Source organism: Dicentrarchus labrax, unplaced genomic scaffold, assembly GCF_905237075.1.
Source record: "Dicentrarchus labrax unplaced genomic scaffold, dlabrax2021, whole genome shotgun sequence".
Taxonomy (NCBI): domain Eukaryota; kingdom Metazoa; phylum Chordata; class Actinopteri; family Moronidae; genus Dicentrarchus; species Dicentrarchus labrax.
The window spans coordinates 12,151,320-12,161,317 of record NW_026136712.1 but is presented as its reverse complement, the minus strand read 5'-3'; the positions used below and the strand labels follow the sequence as shown (position 1 = coordinate 12,161,317).

The window sequence follows — 9,998 nt, the reverse complement described above, 5'->3', positions numbered from 1 at the left end:
CGCCTAGAGAAAGCGTAGTTAACTTACATAAACAGCATGCTGCAGTTTGTTATCAGTCCCCTTTCAAACGGAGACTCGGGCATGTGAAGAGGATGTGTTTGTGTTGGCCGTTATTTGAGGAGTGGTAGATACTGTAAGAGACAGGTAAGACCGGCCATACCTGTTGAAACCGCTGCTCAGAGGCACCTGAGCTCTCCGACTAGCCCTGACATGCACACTCACAGTCAGACCCCAACTTTGATCAGACAGGCTGTAGAGGGTATGAATGGAAGTCTACACCATTATTAATTAGAGTATAAGATAATAATATAAAGTAATATGTTCTAGATTATGAAAAATACAGGATAACAAACATTTGTAAGTATATTTATTGTAAAAAAAAAAAAAAAAAATCCTCCAAATGTATAAAAGATAAAGGCTTTTGATTGATACACAACATGCAAAACATTTTACAAAGAGGCTGTACAAAACAAATATTTGTACACACAATATTTCTTAAATTCTGAGTGCCTTCTTAAAAAAACAAACAAATTTTGGCACATTGATATCTGTTATTATGGAATGTTTAAAGAAATTCAGGAGGTCCTCTCATGCAAAACCTCAACACAAAAGCATTTCAATGAAAAGTTAACACATGAAACTTTAAACTGTACACAACATTTTGGTGCATTGTTTAGTTGACACGCTACAACTGCATTCCTATTTTATTAATACCAGTTCACCCTCTTGGGAAGTATGGATCATTCAATCCAAACAGTTCTTCTTCCTGGCATTAAAACAATGAAAAAACCCAATAACAAATGAAAATAGCATGTAAACAATCAAAAGCTGCTGCATTACAGCTGGACACAGTGGACTCCTGTCCGTGAACCAAAAAGGAGCTCAATCTTTCCCAAAAGTAGAGCTTTCCTGGAAATCCTGCTTTCTTACACACTAAAGAAAGGTTTTATTTCAAATGATATATCCACCAATATTTAAAAATAAACAGAATCTAAACTTGTGAAATGATTCCTGGCATAAAAAGCTTATTAGTTCCTATCTAAGTCATGAGACATTTTAAGAATTCTTACATTTTTGTAGAATATAATCCATATTTTCTAAATGTATTTCTGAAATAAAAAATAATATATATTGCTGGTGTAAAATGGTTTTAAGTATGGATATATATTTGGGATGCCTCCCAAATCTCGTTTCATTGAGGTGTTACCGGACATCAGGTATTCATCCTTTCTGAAGATTATGGCTTTCAAATGTAAAGGTAAACAAAATAGCACAAAACGGTGATGTTGAAAAACACCTAGACAGCACCAATGCTTAAATGTACCATGAAGAAAACATATTGCAAAACAAGGCAACAATTATTTGAACAGGCTCAAAATGGCAATGCAAGTTAAATGTATTATTAAGGACACATTAATCATCGCTTTGGTCCCATATACTTTGTTGATTTTTGAATTATTATCTATAGGACAACGAAGATCCCACGCAGAAGCTGGCTTATCATACCATACCAGAGAGGATGGCTTTGTGAACATTTAAGCTCCAACATTAGCTTATTTCTCCCTCAGCTAAACTCGATTTCAATTGAAGAGACATTTGATGAGTCAAGTGGCTGTGACTCCTCTGGAATATGTCTTTAGGTGAGTCGGATGCCCAGCACCTGCTCCAACTCTTGTCTTCTCTGCTGCACCTGAAACCAAAGACGGGGACAGTGTCAGTGTGAACTAAAAACAATCTACTGAATCCTTACAATTATCAAACATGTACATTATTAAGCATGAGATTAGGCTGCGTAATTCCTTACTTTGGAGTAAACGTATCTGCCCACTGCCTCTGGTACCCAGGGCGCCTGGTAGAACTCAGTCCTCCTCTCTTCCTCTGGGTTTCCTGTCACATCTGTCATCAACTGGTGGAAAAGAAATTCATCATTAAACACGAAGAACCACGATTTCATGAATATAGAAAACAGTTTCAATACCCAATGCCAAAATAAAGTTTTAAAGGGTGACTAATACACTGTCAATTTACTTGATGGATCCAATTAGTAATCACTGTACCTCCTGGAGCGCATTTTTGTCTGAGCATTGACCTTCATTTAACGTGAGCAATCGATCGTGTAAAATTATCTGACTACACAAAATATGTGCACAAAAACAAACATTTGATAGGGTTGTTATGAAGATACAACAGCCATATAAGTTCAAACAAGTGGAATAGAAGAAGGTTACAGGTACAGTAAGTTAGTGGTGGGAGCATTTACCTTCAGATCTCTGCTTTGAGACTTGAGCCAGTCCTGGATGAAGTCCTGTGGATTATTGCTGAAGCTCAACATGAAGTCTCTCTCAGTCTTCAGCTGGTTGATGTACTCAATAGTCTCATGAATCTGCAGTGAGCACAACCAGTACAGCAATAGATGAGACATCTTAAACAGACAAAATGTCTTTCCCCTTGTTAGTTACTATTACCCTAAAAGCCAGTGAGTTGCGGACATTTGTGATGGACCGGCAGGCCTTACCTTCATCTCCAGAGCAGCAATCTCCTGTTGGTTGGTTGTAGAGGACAGGAAACTATTCATTTGGCCCTTCAGTGGGTCATCCACCTCCACATCAATGTCATAGCATGCAGTCTTCTTCTGATCTGTGGGGTCCACACTGCTCAGATGAGACACACAGACAGCAAAACAGAATTAAATATAATTAATAATAATTAAAGACTATAATCAGGGCAGAAGAAGAACAGGCCAGGAGTGAATATTTTCACTCATTATAAGCAAAAACCTAAATCTCTGGAAATACTCCCTCTCTCTCTCTCTCTCTCTCTCTCACACACACACACACACACCCACACATATAGAAAAAACATGTGCACAAACACAGAAAGATGGATAATGATCCACACTCCCCTACCTAATCATGTGATTGATGATGATGGGGTCAGGGTGCTGCAGCAGGCCCGCCAGTTTCATAGGAATCTCAGAGAACCTCATGCGAGGACAGCCAAAGATCTGGACAGCATTTGGTTAGAAAACCGAGAAAGTTAGACATGCTAAAGGTAATGTTTTGTTGTCACTTTGTCTCTCAACAAGCATTAAAACATTACAAACCCAATATAACAGATGTATATCATCTGCACAATCCTATTTTTACAAGAATATGACTTTCGCATGTCACAGCGCTAAAGACTTGTTGTGTGATGCAGGTTTTCTAATTCTCTAACTGTTTACATCCAGTTTTAGCAACAAAAGCTGGAAGTCTGTTTCTATTGAGCGAACAAAACAACAAAAACAATCCCTCAACAAATCTGCACATTTGATATAATCCATACACCAATTGATTTTTAAAGCGTATTCAAGCGTTAAAGCAACAGTGTATGTGTTAAGTAGTGAGCTTGCATTTTGCTGCTTGGCGTAGCCTCAAAACCATCCATTACCTGTCTGAAGTAGCGGTTGCAGTTGATGTACTCCTTCTCGTGACTATCCTGCAGCTTGTTGTTCTTGATGTAGAGCCAAAGAGCTTGCATGATGCTGGCCCGCGTCTGTGTGTGCACACCCAGCAGACGAGCCAAACGTGGATCCAGTTTGTACTGAGGGGGCTGGGGGAGGGGGATAAAAAAAACATTGGGGCAAAGAAAATGTTGTTTGAAAAAAGAAAAGTACGTAAGCAAGTCATACAACTGTTTGCAAGATGGTAACTGAGTAAATGGATGGTACCTGGTGGTCAAGCATGAGCAGAAGGGTGCATTTAACATTCACGTCACCAGGCCTTTTGACCTGGAAACCATCCGTCTCCTGAGTGGTGGGCATTCTATGCCACTGAAAGATAAAATTAGGTAAAAAGACCTGATTTCTTTTTCCATTTTTTTTTTTCAGAGCTATTAAAATCTAAAATTAACTGATCTAAATATGTTCCTCCACAGTTCACAATTTACTCCTCCTTACTTGTGGCTTCTGTATACAGATATAAATACAAATAGTGGATCTACAAGCAGACATGTACAAGCAAATGCTCTAGGACAATATTAGTTCAGTGCCAGTTTTACTAAATGCTGCAATCATTACGTATGTATTACTATAAATTATTTCTTTCGCCGCTGTTGTTTTTGCGTGTGACATACTCAGTTATGTAAATTAGACAAAATGTGTTTTGTGGTGTGTCAATATGTCAAGCTAACTGATATATCTGTGGGATGAATTCAAACCTAAGTCACACAAGGTTGGAGTTAACATGGTGAGATATTCTCCAGATTCAAGAGCTCTTCATAATCCTCCCCTGCACTGTCAAACAAGAACAGACAGGATTGGATCCAAAAGTTTTAAAGATTCCAGCTGAACTCCACTTTCTGACTAGGGCTGAAAAATGTAGCAGGGCCGATGAACCAATAGTAGTCTCAGAACATTTTGGTGCCTGTGTGCCTAAAATGTTCCAAGGTGGTTGCATCAAATGCCTTAAAAATGATGTCATACCTCTACTAAGTGGTTGTCGGGTCCATAGAGCTCCTTATCAAGCTCAATCACCAGGCTTTTGAAGAAAGATGAGAACTTCTTCTTCTGCTTGCCAGGCTAAGAATACAAAGAAAATACAAAAGAGTGTGAAAAGACAGTAACAAGATTGCTATCTATGTATGTCTTCTTATTGTGTTGTGTCAGTCCGTGCAGCTGCATTGTTTAGCCCTGACCACATTGGGGGTGGCGAAAGCACAAAACTGTAGAGAACTAGAAAAAGCTGTTGCTGCACTCCCACCCTCTCCCCAGCTCCAACAAAGTCTGTTTGCACAACATGACCCCCTTCACTCCTTCCCTCACGTCCCTTTTCTTTTTCTGTTACTCCATGCAACACTCCTACGCATGCCTAGACCAACGAGCCAGGGGAAAAATTAACAGAAAGAAAGAAGAGGAAAAAAATCCTCCTTCATGTGGCCCCAGATGACACAATGAGTTGAGCTAGAATTGATGGAGGGAGGGGAGGCATGTCAGCTCATGGTATGTAACGGCTAGTGGTTTCAATTCCTCATTTCAAAAGAGAACATGAGCTTGTGTGTGAGTGTGTGTGTGTGTGTGTGTGTGTGTGTTAGGAGCAGTAAGGGTGGAGTGGAGAGAGCTGTAAACACACATCTGGTTGCGTGGTCTGAGCCAAGGACACAGGCCAAACAGCTCAGTGACTAAAGTTTTCAGAAACACAATAACAGAGACTGGAATACTTTGGAATCAGACCACACTGGGACGATGGTGAAACAGCAAGATTCAGATGTACCGAGAGTGTTCACTTACTTCCTCCAGAAGTTTGCCCTCCACTCTCAGTTCCCATGAGGACACCTTCTCCGCCTCCTCGCCCTCAGGCTTGCTAGGGGTGTACGTGTTAGAGATGTAGATCCTGAGCTTGCGTTTTTGCTGTGTGATAGAGATAGAGAACAGGCAGATATATCAGGAATTCCAGTAAACACTTGTACTAAAAAACAATGAACCATGAAAAAATCTGAATCAGATTCACTTGGTAAGTAGACTTTTTAAGCTGCACTTGGTGATTGATGGAAATGGATCATAAACAAATTGATAAACCAAGACAATTTAAAGTTATAGCTCTTAAGATATTAATTTTTAACTTAAATTAACTATTTATAGGTGGCATTTTTTCACCAATAGCCATTCAATTGATTTACATTCTGTAATTCCCTCTCTATAATACAGTTTTTGTCAGTGGCGGAGTCCGCCATTCCCATGCTGGATCAAATTACCTAAGCCCAAGGATTCACAGGACATTATGCTTGCATATAATCCAGTATTATTGCTTTAATTTCATAGCTACACTGTTTACTGTTTACTCTCACTACTGCTCATGCAAACTCAACATTTCCTACTGATGCTGCTTCACATTAAAAACATTAAGCTGACTATACACGGAGTTGCTTTTATTGTGAAGACACCACAGGAACTCAATATACTCAGCACTCAGGTTAGCGCTAACCACAGTCGTTCTACATTTCTGCAAAACCAGGCACAGCGAGCTGTTAGATGAAGAGTACTGACAGGCTGCACACTTCCAATTCTTCAGCAGAACTATTGCTGAAGATAGTGGAAAACTAGTCACACTGTATGGAGCATGAAATTACATTGCTTATTGTTGACTTACTTCTTGATTAAAACAATGTGTTTGTTTGGCTGCACTGTAAACAGACTGCCAGTTGCTCTTCTGTTGTATTTCTGAAAAACGTAGCCATCCGAGGAGAATTTGCTGTTTTATTAAACTGTACTTTTTTGTTGTTGTTACTTTCGATAACGATGGGTGTTGCCAAATACACCAGGCTTGAAATCTTAAGAATTTCAACATTAACTTATGATGAGGCAGCACATGATAAAGCCTGAAAGTTTTCCCACAATATCCTTTCGTTATCATTAATACCATAATGGGCTTCTTGATGGCTTCCTGAATCTCCATGCGCTTTCGGGCGATGGTCTGATCCAGTTTCCTCTCAAAGGCCAAGAGATCCATGTAGGCCTGGGACTCTGGGACCAGGTCTCGGATCTAAAGAGCCAATAGCAGGACATGAACATTAAGGGAATACAGCCACTGTAATCAAATTGGATCCATTTGAAGTATGATTCAGGGGGTCAACATATTCTTACCCTCTGTGGGAGAACCTTGTCAGCCATCTTGCGTCTTTTAGCCCTAAATCACACAGAAAAGATAAAATATAAGATACTTTCTAAAGTATTATATGCCCATTTGCAAAAAAGTAAAAAACAAACAAAGGCACATGAATTGACTCTACAATATAGAGGGTTTAATGGCTACAAATATCACTTAGTCAAACAAGGGCATACTGTTCTATGTACAATGCTGTCTCATCATTTAGCATTTGTGCTTTTAAAAGTATGACCTTCATTATACAATTTACAAGGCACCGACTATACACTGACATAAGATTAATAAAAGGCCTCATTCACTTCCTTTGATTATCAATAATTTGTGAAACCCTGCGATAACAAAATCTTGGCCAGTGCCATCTCTTCATCCCCCGTATGAGCACCACAGGCTCCCACTTATCATTGCTAGAGACTTCATAAAAGCTGTTTTGTTTCTTTAATTAAATTACAGTTCCCCCTCATTATGATTGCATTTAACTATAAGCTCTTTAATGAGAATTTAGGAAGTTGCTTCAAGCCCTTTGGCTCACTAATCCTCCTATACTGAGAATGTTGTTATGAGATAAACCTTTAAAGACAAGAGCTTCATTGTGGAAGACACTGTAAATGCTGTCTCACATCATGGCTCGCCACATTTACGAGCGTGGCATCACTGAGCAGTTTGAAGTCAAAAATACTCACTCGTGTCTGCCGCTTTGTAAGCAAAGGCCAGTCATGAGATACTCCTATCCTCGTGCTGTGTGATCTGAGCTGTGCTTTTAACAGCACAGTAAACTTCACAAACAGATTGCAGAGAGAAAAACACATCCTGAACGAAGAGCGCCGTCGTTATATTGTTAATGAGCCACAACCGGAAAAATTAGCCACTGAATTTTTATGACTACTATAGTGTTATAACCCACTAAAAAAGTTCTTTAAAAAAAAGAAATCCTTCCTGCTGTAGTTTTTGTCCTGGCTGAAGAAAACATTAGTAGTAAGGTCCTTAAAGTAATCCTGTTTGTTTAAACCTGTGTTGTGAATAAGGAGGAAAAACACTCACTTTCATAATGAGACGTTCCTCTTATACACAGGAGCCATTTTTTATGATCCTCAAACACTTTTCTGGTTTTATTATATCATAATTAGCATTATTCACTGTTACTGTTGTTAACGTAAAAAAAGGGGCGTGGCAAATAATTTATACAATTTGGCAACTATCTTAATAACTGATTAATTAAAGCATTTTATACATGTAAAAGTAAAATGCCAAACATTTTCAGGTTCTAGCTTCTCAAACTTAAGGATTTGCTGCTTTTCTCTGTTTTATATCCTCGTATGTTGAATGTATTGGCTTGGACTGTTGTCAAATGTTTCCTTGTGCTGTGGGAACTTCTAATCCACAGTTTAATTGACAAAGAAAATAACTGTTATTTATACAACTGCCGAGTCAAAATCTCACGCAGCGCTAATCTCTGTTTGGCCCCTGGCTGTCGTGGTCAATCAAGCTTGGCATTATTCCTCGTCCTCTCCTTCCCTCACACAAACAATCTCACTTCTCCACAGTTTACCCTCGTCTTAGGCCTCCCAGCGCCTCTTGCTGCTGCTGTTGATGCTGGTGAAGGAACCGCTTCCTTGAGGCGTCCATGCTTGGAGGCCCCATGCCTGGCCGCATAGACATGTTCCCACCACCGTAAGAAGGACCAGGCAGCTGACCCCCCATTGACCCTAAGAGGCCCCCCACTCTGCTGGGTGGCATCCCTGAGCGCTAGAGAAAAGAAGGGAAGCCGAAGCGATGATTTCAGGTTCATAAGAATTGCAGGGAAAAAACACTGTTGTGTGCTGAACAAATTTCTTTCTACAAATCTGTTCTAGTAGATTATGAAAGGAAAATACAGAAATAAATGATTTCCTTTATCTTGTTTTACATTGTAGTTATAGTCTGAAATAAAACAAATTATTATTATTATTATTCATATATCAACAAAATAGGTGAGTTTTCTCCCTTAACAGTGCTGCTTGCTTTGTTTGGTCTCTCCTGTAATATGTGGACCCATATGGCTCAAACTGACAAACATGGCACAACTGTAATGGTGCATCATAACTAAAGACCACATGAAGCTACAGATGGTGGCAAAACTGGGATAATACATGCAGGCTTAGCGCTGACAGATGGTGGTGATGATAAAACTTACTTTTGTTTTCAAGCTAACTGACAGGGCGCTCAGGGCGGCCACGTGATATTCTCTTTCACAAATGCACGAAACATTGGCATGTCAAACTAAATTTAATAAAACATCAAATTATATATTTAAAAAAAAGGGGGAAAAGAATGATCACTCACTATAAACACCAAATTAAAAAAGTTACACTCATTTTATTGTTGGCAGTAAGTATACCTGTTTCAAATGCGGAAGTAGCACCTTAAGTAGCCCTTTATTTAAGTCTGATGAACTTTAAGGTTATTCTTACTTTAATATCTGTCGGCTCACTGTGTTTTAACTGGAAACTTTTCTTTAAACCAAAATGAAGAACTGCATTTATTCTGAAAAGCATGCAAGGTAACATAAACTTTTAATAAATCCACAGGTCAGATCCCCTTTAGCTCAGTTTCCCCCACCGTTATTTAATAAAGACAATGTATGCATAGACCAACCTGCGGGTACTGGGGAGCGCTGTTCAGGCTGCGGGGGTATCCCGCAGGAGGTTGAGGCATGCCTGGCATCCTCATGCCCGCAGCATGCCCAACACTCATGGGGTGCACATTGGGATTCATCGGAGGACCCGTGAAGCCTCCTCTTGATGCCATCTCCTGGATCCACAAGTGGTTCAAAGTGACGGAAACTTCGGTCCAAATAAAAGTACAGCGGGCTACTAAACGTCACAGGTACGAGTCCCAAAAGTAGCAAAGCTAACCAACTACAGAGACTTTAAATGAGGTCGGTTCTGGTTTGACAGCAAGCACACTGTCAACAAAAAGCTAGCTAATGTTAGCTCGTTTCCTATCGGTTCAAGTTCCGGGATTTGCTTCTGCCTACAGCTGCTTCTTGTCTGGGCACCGAGTGGTCGTTTGTCATCTCCTCCGCTGGTTCCCGAGTCTTAACATCGCTAACTAGCAGCTAATTCACTGTGAGGCTAATGAAACACATGATAGTCTGACTTACGACAAACTGTGAGTGTCTAAAGAGATACCAAGTATTCTTGTAACTGCCTACACACACACACACACACACACACACACACACACACACACACACACACACACACAAAAAAAAAACAAAATGCAAAATGCTGCCTTCAGCGGTATCGGACATTTCGATGTTACAAATTTCGGCGCCTAATCTAACGTTAATGCTCTTGGCGAGAACACATTAGAAATGAT

General features: G+C 39.8%; 1 protein-coding gene across 1 annotated transcript; it reads right to left on the bottom strand.

The window, feature by feature from the left end:
* Window positions 1-352: 352 nt before the first annotated feature.
* Window positions 353-9,872, bottom strand: smarcd2 (SWI/SNF related, matrix associated, actin dependent regulator of chromatin, subfamily d, member 2). Its single transcript, XM_051417602.1, has 13 exons — window positions 9,273-9,872; window positions 8,188-8,384; window positions 6,620-6,662; window positions 6,396-6,518; window positions 5,267-5,386; window positions 4,463-4,558; window positions 3,710-3,811; window positions 3,430-3,591; window positions 2,907-3,004; window positions 2,516-2,651; window positions 2,261-2,383; window positions 1,805-1,906; window positions 353-1,690 (listed from the first exon to the last, which is right to left on the bottom strand). Exons 1-13 carry the CDS (start codon window positions 9,423-9,425, stop codon window positions 1,637-1,639), a joined length of 1,509 nt encoding a protein of 502 aa, XP_051273562.1. The 5' UTR covers window positions 9,426-9,872; the 3' UTR covers window positions 353-1,636.
* Window positions 9,873-9,998: the final 126 nt, after the last annotated feature.

Coding starts and splice junctions, on each gene's coding strand:
- smarcd2 (XM_051417602.1), bottom strand. CDS start 9,425: ATGGCATCAAGAGGAGGCTTCACGGGTCCTCCGATGAATCCCAATGTG. Junction 5,387..6,395: donor CCATCAAGAAGCCCATTATG/GTATTAATGATA, acceptor TCTATCACACAG/CAAAAACGCAAGCTCAGGAT. Junction 1,907..2,260: donor CTCAAAGCAGAGATCTGAAG/GTAAATGCTCCC, acceptor CTTTTCCACCAG/TTGATGACAGATGTGACAGG.